The 14,085-nt window shown below is 35.0% G+C and overlaps 2 protein-coding genes across 2 annotated transcripts; both read right to left on the bottom strand.

Annotated features, from left to right (window-relative positions):
• Positions 1 to 1,445: 1,445 nt before the first annotated feature.
• Positions 1,446 to 4,847, bottom strand: LOC130645423 (beta-1,3-galactosyltransferase brn-like). The gene is made up of 2 exons (XM_057451409.1): positions 4,558 to 4,847; positions 1,446 to 2,883 (listed from the first exon to the last, which is right to left on the bottom strand). Exons 1-2 carry the CDS (start codon positions 4,695 to 4,697, stop codon positions 1,818 to 1,820), a joined length of 1,206 nt encoding a protein of 401 aa, XP_057307392.1. The 5' UTR covers positions 4,698 to 4,847; the 3' UTR covers positions 1,446 to 1,817.
• Positions 4,848 to 4,874: 27 nt separating this feature from the next.
• LOC130645424 (cyclin-H-like) lies at positions 4,875 to 9,474 on the bottom strand. The gene is made up of 2 exons (XM_057451411.1): positions 9,360 to 9,474; positions 4,875 to 6,053 (listed from the first exon to the last, which is right to left on the bottom strand). Exon 2 carries the CDS (start codon positions 6,034 to 6,036, stop codon positions 5,056 to 5,058), a length of 981 nt encoding a protein of 326 aa, XP_057307394.1. The 5' UTR covers positions 6,037 to 6,053; positions 9,360 to 9,474; the 3' UTR covers positions 4,875 to 5,055.
• Between the last annotated feature and the right edge of the window lie 4,611 nt (positions 9,475 to 14,085).

Raw genomic sequence — 14,085 nt, forward strand, 5'->3', positions numbered from 1 at the left:
CACTAACAAAGCGGCTTTAGGGACAAACTTTGACCCGACCACCTTTGAGCGTGGGCATTTGTAGTAAGGGAAAACGTGGAGTTGCACAGAGAATTTTTTCTTTGCATTTTTACTTTTTAAACTGGTGCAATATATATTAATTTTGTAATAATTTTAATTTGAAAGGCCTGAACACAAATATAAAAAGCCTAACAAGTCCTGGGGACGAGGTTGATTCAGTACTGGATACAAAGTTTAAGACCTTGAAGATGGTTAGTGATTGGAGGGTGTAATTTGGCTTAAGGTACTAGAAAATTTGTTTCACTTAGCTAATGTTCCACTTATCCGATAAAATGAAAAGAGTTTAATAAGTCAAATCCAAGGGACCGGGAAAATGGTTCCCCTTAGTAAAAGTTTCATTTATCTAAGATTCCACATCGAGCGGCAACTCTTTGAAACTTACAGAAATAAAAAATCTTTTTTTAAAACCCTTCTTTGTTTTACCTTGTTTTTGTACGGGGATTTAAAGTGAGCAAAATATATTAGTGCAAGTCAAATAACTTTTTGTGGATGCGCGAAAATTAGTACAAATACCACACTTCTTTTTTTTATATGCGTTATAAGAAGACCAGGTTGGAATTTCAGGTTAAAAACAATAGGTCTATCGTCCGGAACAATTAAGACCTATTAAGAGAATTTTGATATTCTGATATAAAGGAGAGAGTGTATGGTACTTTGTTCTATACCTTATGTCATTATTTTTAAGCATTGTTATAACCATAGACATGCTTAAGATAAATTATATCAAAATTATGAGATTATTAAAAAAAAAACGCATGCAAAAAACCATATAATTTCGAAAAACAAAAATTGAGGTGAATTGCGAAAATTTGTCAAATTAAATCCCCATTTAAGGGGAGATTTGTACGTCCAAATTCCTTTCCACGTCACATAGTCGCCTTTAATCGGATCCAACATGAAATTTATCTGAAATGAGATTTTAAACCGCAATGAAATATCGTTATATTTACATGAAATTTGTGGTGCAAACTGCGCATGCGCCGTAGTTTTGTACACATGAGCAATAACTTTTTGAACATGTGCAATAGATTTGTACACATGCGCGATGGTTTAATTTCAGGCAAATCGTGTTTAGATGAAGTGAATTAGGCATATAAATACAAGGGTATAGTTAATGGCAGGTAGCTAAAGGCAAAAAATATCGAACAACCTCAGCCTTGACTAAACAATTGTTTCATACGCATTATGTTGGTATATTTTCGTCATTTTTAAAACATTTTCATAGTGTAGTCCTGTCATTTTTAGTGCATTGTTGCCAATTTAGAGGGTTAAGATTTCATAAAATTCCTGCACTTTATGCCCTCACCATGTTGGACACTTAAATAAAACAAGGTCCATGAATCTTGCCACGCCACCTAAAAAGCCTCTGAGATATATATCGAGACTTATTTCTTCTGAAGAATATCATTTATAATTTCCATTAATCAATTTTATACACAAGATATATATATAAAAAAAATCTTTCATAAAAACATTTTGGATAACAAAGTGAAAACATCTGCTCTTAAAAACTAAAAAATTAATGAGAAAGGTATATCTGGTTAGCCCTCATACCCAAAAGAAGAACAACAATTTCTGGAGGTGACACAACACTCTTTGTTATTGCATAGCAGAATAAACCAAGATATTTCTCAAGAAATTAAAATAATTTGAAATTGCTCATATTTAGCAATTTTTTTCCCCATTTTTCTAACAAAAAACTCCCTAAAAACAACAGTAAGAACATGGACAAAGTAAAAAAAATTAAATACCTGAAACTACTTGCAAATGCGCTTCACAAATATATTGAAAGAATGAGCTAAAATTGGTATGGTCAGCCAAGGACAATACCTTTGCCTCATAAATAGCAAAATGAACAATATGAAAACGAATAAAAACAACAAATAATACGCTAGGTAATCGAGACGAACACAATACCATGATGCTTTATGATGCACAACAGAATGTATATAATTCATTTGTGAAGGAGTGAAGTTGTCTCCAATTCCAACCATAGCTTTTAAATCGCAGGTACTTATCCAACGAACAAAATAAGTAAGCCACTGGTTTTGTATAAATTCTTTCACCTTCACAGGAAGCACACCGATATGGTTCATAAGAATGCCAAGATAAGCATCATCAATTTGAAATCTTTTCATGCGAGTAGACATGGTTAAAAGTTTACCTAGTAAATGGCCTGAAATAATCAATTGGGCGCCTTTATTATATGGTGGGTACCAATCGTTGGGATATTCGTCTCTTGTTAAATAATGCCTGTGCGTTTCGTCTCTGATCACACTGGCATAATAAACATGCCCGCCATACAAGTTCTCAATATGGGCGTATTTTGTGTTTACTAGATTTATTAGTTGTGGGACATTTATATAAACATCATCGTCTGCTTTCATGACAAATTGCGGATTAAATTTTTGAAACGCCCAATTTAAACCGAACATCATTTTTCGTGTCATGTTATGATAACTGTCCAGAAAGTCACCTATAACTAAATCCTGATATTTCTCCAGTTCAGCTATACTTGATGCATCCCTTCCAACAGCACGACTTCTACCCATATAAAAGAATACTTTGCAGGAAATATTTTTTTGGCTTTTTATAGCATCCTTATATTCGCCTTTGTGTACACTCAATCCTCCACAAAAGCCCCAAGTTCGTCGTATAGCTTCTCGTAAGTCAGTGTGTTTTCCTTTATGTGGACTTGAACTAATCAAAATGAGTAGGTATATCGGTGCTTTGTCTGGTAAATTATCTGGCTCGTGAGCAACCTTCTCAAATTTGAAAGTTCCAGGAGGCGATAAGATGTTACCATGTAAGTTGTGGGTGAATCTAAACGTGATCAAGAAAAAAAAAGTTCATTTAACGCTGCAAAAATACCTTAGATGTATGTAATAATAAAACATAGTGGAGTTGCACAAGGTTTAAAAATTACAACTTTTTTGCATTTTGCAAAGCCATCGAACTCTACAAACTAAAAAAAAAATTATGCAAGACGTTTGCTATTGTCAAAATTTTACACATCAAGTTGTTAGATTATTCGCAGTCGCAGTGTAAAAGTACAAAATCATATGACACTAAAAACTACTTTTGTGGTTTCTTAAGAAAAAAGTTGAAATTTTATCAATAAATTATAAATATTGAGTTTGAACCCTTTGTGAGGTTTAAGTTTCTGCCAAATGAGTAGTGAACATCTACAATTTACATAAAATCAGCATTTTTCTCATAAAACGTGCCACAATATGATATATCAAGGCAGTGCTTCTTAATTCTTCTTAATTTTTTTGGTAAATACGGAGTAGAAGTTAATTTGTTATAAACGAGTTTCTTATACAACAAAAAGTGTAATTTAACTTGGTGATTATTAACCAATAGTATGTTCCTTCCTTCGTTTTTCTGCTGGATTCAACAAAATCAAGAATAAAACACGGCTGTATAAGGTTTGCCAACCTCTCCTTCAACCTTCCTCACTTATACTATATTTTATCACCATCGGCAGATTGAGGTTGGTCTTAATGAAGTTGCCAGAAAATTTAAGGCCAGTTATAAATGTCCAAAGTTAAAAACGTGTTTGGTCAGGAAAATGTAATAATTTTACCCTATTTTTAGCTCTTTTGCAATTTTCCTGTAATTTCAAGATAAAATTTGAATTTAGAGGTAGGGTAAAAGTAAAAAAAAAAGCAATTTAAGGTAACTATTTCACAATCTTTATTTCCGCAACTTTTTAATTTTGTATTTTGCCATATCCACACTACTCCTCACATACTCCTATTTGTATATTATAATTTCGCAGAATTTTCTTCCGCAGAAAATTCTTCCTTTAAGAAAAACCAAAATGTTTTCTACCAATATCTAAAATTTATTGCAGCAATTTCCTGCTGTGTTTTATAACAAGTAGAATTTCATTAATCATGGTGGCATTTTCACATAATAAAAATTGTTTTTACATTTGTTAAGACAAATGAGACAAATGAGAAGATCGCAATTAGGATTACATTATTATTAATTGTATTTATTATTTTTATATTATGTTACTAACTTGGAACTTGCTGTACATAATCCATATTGCCTGTTGTAAGATGCTAATGTCTTTGAAGCTTGGTGCCCAACTATGTCAAAAACAGTCATTGCGAAATACGTGAAATCGCATCGCAATAACTACAAGGACGAATGATCTTTTTAAATAGACACAAGACGCGATGAAATAAGTTCACCTTGTTTGGCACCTGCGGTATTATTTTGCAACAGGTTTTTTGCAATAACAAAATATTTTTTACTGCGGCAGCAAAAAAAACCCATAAAGATAAGACATGGCTCAAATTTGGCTTGTAACTTACAAAATGCTTTACAAAATTTTTTTTTAATTTCTAGCCCCCAAACCGTAACAGAATAAGTACTTTACTCTACTTATCACAACAAAAAACAATAAAAAATGCTATAGAATAAAAAAAAGACAAAACAGCCATTCATGTGAAAATTAAAAACACTCATTATTAACTCACTTACCCATACATATACATTCTTTGTGAAAATATACGTTGCACATGATAAGTTAGCAGGTTGTAATATGCGAACATCATCAACACTATCAACCCACACACACCCAAGAGCACACGATGAAAATAAATCATTTCCAGTAATTTCATTGGAACACCATTACACCTGTTTATATCTCTAAAAATAAAAATTGGAACGAATGCAGCTAAGTAAAAATGCAAAATATAATATCAATGAAAATTATTGCTTGATAAACTGACAAAAAAGTAAAATAACCACATCAACATCACTAGTTTAAATTGTTTTAGTTACAAAAAAAAAAAATATCGTGACTTTTTTGTTATTCTGTCCAACTAAATCTATCTTATTGAATAATACAAATATTATCAAGTCATTTTACAGATGGAAAAATTAAATATATAAATAAACAAAAAACAAAAAAGCATTAAATTGAAAGAAAAACAACCAGAAAAACAAGAAGCATAGTTTTAGAAACCACAATAAATTTTAATCTGACATCTCCTGGGCCAACATAACAGCATCCTCAGCATTCTGCATATCATTCAGCTCTTCATATTTCTTTTTCTTTTCTAACTCTTTTGCTTCCTTTCTTTCCCTTTCTCGTCCGTGGTAATCTTCAGAAGTGGGGTCATGTTCACGGTCTCTACACATCTCAAGTTTTTGTTCAATAATGCTAATCTCATCATTCGTTGGAAATTTAAAATTCACTACCATTCCCTTCATGATTTCTATTTTCTCTAACAATTGCTTGTTGTCTTTGCCATCAGTTAATTTATCGAGATACACCATAAAATGATTTCCCATTGAAAAACTTAAAGCAGCCAACGAAATTTGTGATGGAGGATAAAGCAAAGACACATCAGAAAGCAAGCTGTTAGATAAAAATTTCTCAGCATTCTGACGATACTGTTCAACATTAACAATACCAGGCAAATCCTTTGTTTTTAAATCAATTAAAAAACCCTCCAATGGCCTATACGCACTATGAACAGTTAGATGAAAGTTCAACTTCTGGAGAAGTAGCAACTCATTGTCAATAATAAACATTTGAAGATCTGGTCTTGGGCTAGATACAACCTGACCCATAAACTGGTCGATAGACACATTATACTCATCCACCTTACATGCCAAATAAACACAAAGATATACAACATCTTTAGGGTGGTATTCCATGACGGAACTGTTTAAATAAAATCTTTTAAAATATGCTATTGACATACCAACAACAGACATGGGGACTGGTGGTTTGAACTTACGACATATTTTATGAATAATATGTGAATAATAAATAAGAAGCAACTTTTCTTCACGATAAGCCATATATTCTTCGGGTTCAGGGATTGAATACTGTTTGCACAAAGCTTTGTGTTTTTCTGTAAATGCCTTGTTAGCTAAAATTTGCACATCTGCAATATTGCTACAGTTTTGCAGAAGCCAAAACCTTTTTTGTGTGCTCTGATGAAACATAACGTGTTTATAATATGCTAAAATAGATAGATACATAATTTTATACTAAAAAGGTGCACTCATAAATCATTAATATTAAAAACTGAATCCACACTAAGAAAGTGTAGCAACAGCCATTACGAAAAGATGGAAATGTTGAACAGTGCAGTTTCTTTTAGGATGTTGCTACATCACGTAAAATACAACCAAGTTCATAGCTATAAAGGTTTGACTGTACATGGTGTAGCATACAGCTATAGCCTTAATTTCCATGTTATTTGACCATTGTAAAGCCAACTTCACAAGGAGAGAATTTGACATATTAAACTTGCCAAGGAAAAGCGTCCTTTCCAAGTTATTTGCATTTGAAGATAATGGCTAGCCTTGTTTCCTTGTTTTGGTCATTGACATTATAACCAGAAGATTTAACATGAGAACCTTGCACAATAAATGCCTTGTTTTCAGGTGATTAGAGACGTTACAAAGAAAATACTATTATTTTTTCAACGCGTATTTAAGGATCAGGGTAAACCCTTAAAAACAAAGTTGCTGAATATATTAGTTTTTTTATTAAATGTTGTCAGTTGTCAATTTCACATTTTTTTGCAATTTTGACAGTAGTCATATATAGTTGTTTTGGTTCTATTTTATGTGGTATATATAGCTTTTCGTAAATATTTTCACAATCAATTTTTAAGGACTTTTTTATGACAGGCTTTCATGAAAGGATATTGACAACGTTGTTACAAAAAATCTGTGTTCTTGTTTCATAAAGCCCCTATTTTTTATTGAAAAATTATCATTACTAGAAATCATTTAGTGTGAATTTCATGAGACAGTTTTCATCTGAAAAACTGTCAGCGACAAAGGAGAACACACAATTATATATTTGGTCTGTAGAATGAAACTACAACCCCTAATCTCCAAAATGCATTTTATTAAAACTTACCTCTACTTATCACCATGCTATTTTAAAAGCACATAATAACCTTTTTTGCAAATTTTTTTGAGGGCCCTATCTTATTGTATATTAAAACTGAAAGACATAAGAGAAAACGTAATCCTGAGAATTTTATTGAATATTAAAATTAGAACATGTTCAAATGTTGTACTAAAATGACAAACTCAACCAATTTATTTCTGCCTACAGAGCCGCTATTGTAATCCGTTGCACGAATCACACAATCATAAACATAACAGCTTTTATCTGGATAAGAAGAAATCCTAGATTTTTATGATTTTCATTCATATAGTAACACTATAAATCCATTGTTTTGGTACTTGCAAATACTGTCTCTTTATAATCTAGAAATAATTAGTCTTATTTTATGTTTACATTTCTGCATGGAAGACTTCTATTTAGATTAAATAAATTAAAAAATATTTTATTCACAAAATAGTTCTGTAAATTTTTTAAAAATATATATATTTTGTACACTATACTAAGCCTAGTACTTTTTTGGACAATTTCGGACATGTTATATTTTTAACTTAGAAACTTAAAAATCCCTCAGGATTAAAACAATTAGTTCTTTTCACCTGTTAAATTAAGCTTGTCAATTAAATTTGTATGCAAAATAGCGTTTTTCAGGTATTTGCTGCCAAAACGTTAATTCGGACAGTTTTGGACGGATCATAATTTCATTAAAGGCACTCTAGATTAGAAACAATGAGCTTTCCAAACCCAGCAAACGAACTTATAACAGTAACTGTGGTCCTAAATAGTCTTTTTTCCAAAGATTTCTGATAATTGGCCTAAAAAGACCCAAAATATCAATTCGGACACCTTCGGACACATAATAATTTCATTTAGTACACTTTAGAATGTCTCAGGGCTAGAAACAATAAGGATTCCAGACCTTGCCATGAGTCGCGAGCAATTGCTCGAGCATTCTATTGCTCACGTAAATATTAAAATTTTGAGATAAGTGTACAAGTTTTTCTCAAGAATTGATTGGTCTTTTAAGTGAAACTGAAAAGATATTTGGTGTGATTATTTTCAACCCATCATGCAACAGTTTATTCTCTATTTTATAAAACGCGTGCAATACGGACAAAAAGGTTAATCTTTGTTGCGCATTCATTTTGTGGGGGACGTTTTAAATTGTGAACCTCAAACACGATGATCGAGTGTCTACTGGTATAGCGACTCTCTCAATCTTAACTTTCTTTTCTATATGTCTGAAAGAGTATGCATGACTATACTGTCGTTTTCATAAATTTAATGTTCATTTTTGAGGTCATCACAAGCAAATACGAAAAAATGTGCTTCGTTTTCAAATTAAAAAAAATCTTTATCCGCGTGGTTTAAATAAAACTAATAAATAAAATATCTCTTTTCAAAAATGTACATGTCAGGTACATAAATTCATATGGAAAAATTTTTTTACCGCACGTGGGTTTCGTTTCCAAAATTGTTTGAATAACAGTTGCCGCATAAAGAAAATATATAATTCATTAAATTTGGACCTGCTATGGTTTCCAATTGTTTCGTCAAATGAAGAAATTATCTACAATTAAATCCATGATAAATTGTCTGTTCCGCCTGTAAGTGCAGTTTTGCAGATTTGCGTCATCCGTGCTCCGTCAGTGTTCACCTCCGCATTAGTTAAGAACCGCATGGCTGGAATTCTTGTGTAAGACCTGGTTACCAACGACGAAGGGGCCAGGCAAAAGAGATTTATGTCTACGTACTTTTTTAACTAAGTCAGGAGTCGGTGAATTAGCTAGAATGGTCAGGTTGGCTATGAATAGGCTTGTTCCTGGATTTAAAGGACCAGGACTATTCAATAATTCTGAGATCTAAAAGTGTCCGACCAAGACGGAAATCTATCAGACGTTTTAACCGACGAAAGTTCAAAACGAGTTACGCCTGAAACGATTTAGGTGTGTACTAAGGTGCACACCTCTCCTGAAAAGGATGCCCTGAGAACTAAATGTAACGTGTTTTTAGCAAAAAATATGGCGAGCAAAATTGCTCGCGTAGACACGCTGACGCGAGCAATTAATTTCTCGGGAGGTTATTTGCTCATGGCAAGGCCTGGATTCTGACCAAATTGAACCAACCTTTAAGTTGAAATATGGCACTGTTAGCTGTTTTTTGTACATTTCATTATATACCCTCCACGTGGAAAAGATTCAACACAAAAAGGCAGATTTTAGATGCTATAGCTAGCTGGCTAGCTAATCTTTTTGTCCCGTTTTTTAAATCTTGGCATGAGGAGGAAGAAGGGGTGTGCTGGCTTTGGCTGGCCAGCAAGTTAAAATGAATGCGTACATGCAACACATAAATTGTTCTGTAGTTAGCTATTACGTAGCTATAAATAATACTTAATAAGATTCACCTTTAAAATCCCAAAAAGTCCACTTCTTTTCTTTAAAAATGGAGCTCTGCTGGCGAGGCACATTACAGAAAAGTAAACAACAAAATGACGGATTACCGCCCGGGGCGATTATTTAAAATTTCAGTCCCTGGGGCGCAAGAGGTTTTGTGTATATTTTCACCACAACCTCGTCCCCATTTTTTTTTTTTTTTTTTGCCTTTTTGATATAAAAAATGGCGTCGAATAATATTTTTCGTCGTCTTCTTTCATATCAAAAAGGTTAAAAACCCTTGGGACGAGGGTGATCTGCACCATATATAACAGAAATAATTTCGTACAGTTTTTATGTTTACTGGCAACTGTAATAATGTGATGATGAAAATATATAAAAAACACTGTAAAGCTTGATCAATTTTGCTGGGGCAGGGGCATTTATTGATTACACTTTCCGCGAACGGGCGGTAGCATAAAATGCGACCTCCTATTTTGTTTTTTCCAGTTTTCTGTGTGTCGTTGGGAATGTATTTATTTAGTATTGTAAATTTTTTGCTCGTAAATTATAATTCTTCGCCTTATTTTCGTATATTGGTGTATTTTTCCTGTATATACCCCCTTAACAACCTCGTTCTCAGCGCCTGTTATCTCTTTTTTATATCTGGAGATTGAGTTTGGCCGAGACCCTGCAAGTGGTCTTATACTCTCATGTTTTTAGGCTTAGTCTTTTAGAAAAATTCTTCAAGCTTGCTTGCGCTAGACTCATAGCTGGTGCAATAGAAACCAGCTACGCACAATACTGTCCCTAAATCATTTGTTAGAGTGACAATTCTGCACCCATTGGTGATGATCGTAAAACCCACTTGACACATGTGTCATCATCTCAAGCTTTTTCGCAAGCCTATCACGTTCTTTGATCTGCATGTGGAGGTGCAGCTCAATCTCTTTGATATTCCGTAGTTTGAAGATTTGACTTTCGCCCCCGCATGCTGCCGTCCTCATGTGCATTTGGTGGCAACGTCGGATTTAGCTTCACACCTTCCATCTTTATTTTATAAGCACCTGCATAGTGACTGTTGTAAAAGCCACGTGTTTTTTGGTGTGGAACCAATTCAACACCATGAACTCAAATCTGGGTGTCGATCTCTTCAAAGGGAGGTAGACAAACGTGTCAAAATTCCTCGTAATTAGACTTCCGTAAGTTACTTCTTTGATGGCGAGTATGGAAAAAATCTTAGAATTTTTACAGTTCAGGAGGCAGTACTCTTCATCAGGTTGAGGGCAGATAAGTCGTAGCCACAGATACTTAGTAGCGTAGTAAAAACCATCGTAATCACCTTTAGTTAATAGCTTTTGATGACCTTGAGCAGACCCAAAAAGCCTTCGAAGTTCGGTTGCAAAGGTTAATTTGATGCCTTTGGCAACTTGGAGTCTGCACACGCCGGTCTCAAGTACAAAGACAAAAACTTTTCAATTTTTCTGATTGAATATCTTGGATCATGTGTAAGCCATTGGTGAATAGAATACGGATAATGTTTTTGTTCAGATCGGTGCCTACCTCACTTATGCTTGATTATTGTAAAATGAATGGGTTAAACCATGTAAAGTCGAATACTGATCAACTTTAAGCTTATCCTCGTATGACATGTAGAGTTGTTTGCACATGTCTCTTCTAGTAGAAAAGATGAATATCTACTCGTATAACGCAAAAGTAAAGTACAAGTGTGAAACTACGTTGGATGGCCATTGGGTATAAACGAGCCATAGGCATCCAGATATATACATAACAACTATGGTGCTTATACCAGTTATATGTCCAGAGTTTACTAAGTATCCCAATCAAGTTTTTAACGCTTACACCTGTGCGAGTTGCGTGTCAAGCTAGACAAGCACTCGACTTCTGGTAGACTCAGGTCAACTTTGCTGCACAACGTACTACTACAGCGCTAGGCATCTCTGTCAGCATGTTACGGGATCCCTGCCACTCATCGACAGTATCTTTATTTCCATATATACTACAACATGCCACGTATACCCGGAATGATGAAAGCAGCTATGCCATTTGATGATGAGTTCAATCGGTACAACAACCTTTGCTAGTCATCAGGGTTTACTCAAGCATGTAATAAATATGGTGCAGATCCTAACGTGGTGTACAAATTCCGAGATATAGGTAGCTAGGAGACCCAGCATAATATTTTTTCCTACCAGGAAAGCGGAATAGTTAGGGTGGAAAAAATTACGCTGGTTCTTAAACGATTTTCTGCGGTCAGTTGATCGCGCTTTTTGATTGCTTATTCTATCGTTCTCTGCTCACATGGTCAATATCGCTAATCCTTTGCTTTAGGTGCAAATAGCCTCACTCACCCGATAAAAATCTTGTATTATATAAGAGAACGCCGACTTTGACCACGCCAACTTTGTGCTCATTGGCCGATTGTTATTCGGGGTTTGCTATAAGGGGATTTGAATTTTAGGGATTTTCTCTGATATTTGTTTGCGTCTAAAATTCTTTTTGAGAGAAACTGAACTTGATATCCTCAAAAAAAACTTAGTTAACTAGATGTAGGTGTCAAGCATGTACATGATTCCCTTAGAGATAAACCTCCATATTAAAAAAATTATGGACTATACAACTACAACATCCTTATTGCACCAGCAATTGTAGACATTGGTACATAAGTCGATATAAACACGGAAAATCTCCATCAAAATCTCTCACAAAGCCCGGCGCACTTATACAAAAAGTCATCCTCACACACACACAGCAATGCCTGGATTAGCAGTCAAAGAACTTCGTGTGATGCCACGCCTGATGTGTGATAACCATCAAACATAAAGCAGATTTTTACGATATTTTACTCCTCATTCCTATTTATTCTCCATTGACAGCTACAACACTAGCAATAACGATATAAAGATGTTGTACCACAAACCTTTGCAGCAGCTTTGAGGAAAAAGTTGACATTACTTCCTAAAATACAAGACAAGGCAACCTCGATCACAGGGCTTTTATAACAAAAAGAGAAAAAAAGACTTGGGATCGTGGTAGCAGACAAGGCAGTTGCTGCCTAACTCGCGAGCTATTTCAGCGTGTTTGTGAGCCTCTCCAGCTGTTTTTACACGAGGCTCTTACTAGCCCCACTAGAACCTCTTGCTGCTCCAACACCACCACCTGTAGCTGTTACGGCAATCGAAATTAGTAACCCAATAGTTGGAACAATGGATGCAAAAGCAATATCTTGCTCTTTAAACAGAATCTTGAGTTTCTTCATATGTCATCTTAATCCAGCGTCTCTTTAATCGCTATGAGTCGGCTCTGGATCTCAGAGGGTAGCAATCCATCACCACTAGACCCTCACGCATCGTCTCGCGCTCGTTTTGTAATTGTTCAACATCCTCCTTTTTTTGTCTCCAGACTCTTTATCTTGGCTTTGACTTTCCCAATCTTACCATCATAGAAGATGCAGTTTCAGATTAACGCACAGGCTTTGGAGTTCGACGTTTAAACCGCTAAATGATGTCCACGACTGGAGACTCTTCGTATCACCCAGAACGTTTTCAGAGAGTGGGATCATCTCTATCTCGTCAGGGTTGCTTGCACATTCTCGCGATTATTTAGGAGTTTCTGAGTCATGGATAGGCTTTACTTGTTCGGCGTAGCATACTCTGTGAACCATATAACCTACAAGCGTCTTGTCTCTAGCTGCTGCTTTATCACACTGGCTGATCGCAATTCGTCGTTCTTTTAAGTTCTTTCTACACCGTCATAGACGAGCTTGGGTCTGAAAATCGTGATGGTGCCTTTCATTTGGTAGTCCTAGCTCGTTCTCGAGATGCTCATAGATATCGCCGATCCTCCTCTTTAGTTCTTCCTGAGGGCCACGCTGCATGCCTTGCATACTTTTTTCCTCCGGCGTTAGAGTAGAACTTTCACCAAGTTGCACAGGCCTATTAAAAGACCCGTTGTCTGGCTTATCATCGTCTAGATGTGTTCCTCAGAGGCGTAAAATCTTCATCAAAATTTAGATTTACAGTATATTTATTTCTAGCATATGTTCAATATAAATAAACATGTCGATTTAATCAGTAAAAAGCTTGACTTGCCGCAATGAAGGGTAAACGGCGACGTTTCAAGGTGAGTCCCGTCCCTATTTCAGGAAAGTTCGTCATCTATTATGTGGAATATGAATATACGAGGTAGTGATAAAGAGCATCAGCACGGTTATGTGGAATGTTTTGCATATTAGTATATGTCACATTATACTGTTATTACACTCCATATGTAAGCATGTCAGGTAAAGTCGGTTTCTGTGTCGTGTCCATTTGGTTCAGTCGGATGTGTGTCGTACTTTGTTTGTTGGACGTCTTTCTATCGGGTCCATTTAGCTCGGTGTTAAATGCCCTGGTTCCTTCGAAGTTGTTATGTCCCACACAAAGTCGAGCCTTATACAAAGTCGGGCGAAAATATTTGTCTGGCTGTATCCACTTGACTTTAAATGTTTTCGCCCTTCGTGGGGCATGTGTAAAAAAGTTACAGTCCCGTTCTTATTGTAAGGAGGTCATTTCTCAAGTGTTTTATTGGCAAGAAATAAAGAAAAAAATAACGATAAAACAAAGAGAAACTACTGTATTGCAAAAAATTGTCTTTTAGGCCAGGTTGTGTGCAATCCTGAAACTAAAAAAAGGACAGACGAACTCTTGTGAAACTAGTATCCTAAATTCGCAGCGATCTAGAGTTGATAGTTCATAG

Source organism: Hydractinia symbiolongicarpus, chromosome 5 (genome assembly GCF_029227915.1).
Source record: "Hydractinia symbiolongicarpus strain clone_291-10 chromosome 5, HSymV2.1, whole genome shotgun sequence".
NCBI classification, from domain to species: domain Eukaryota; kingdom Metazoa; phylum Cnidaria; class Hydrozoa; order Anthoathecata; family Hydractiniidae; genus Hydractinia; species Hydractinia symbiolongicarpus.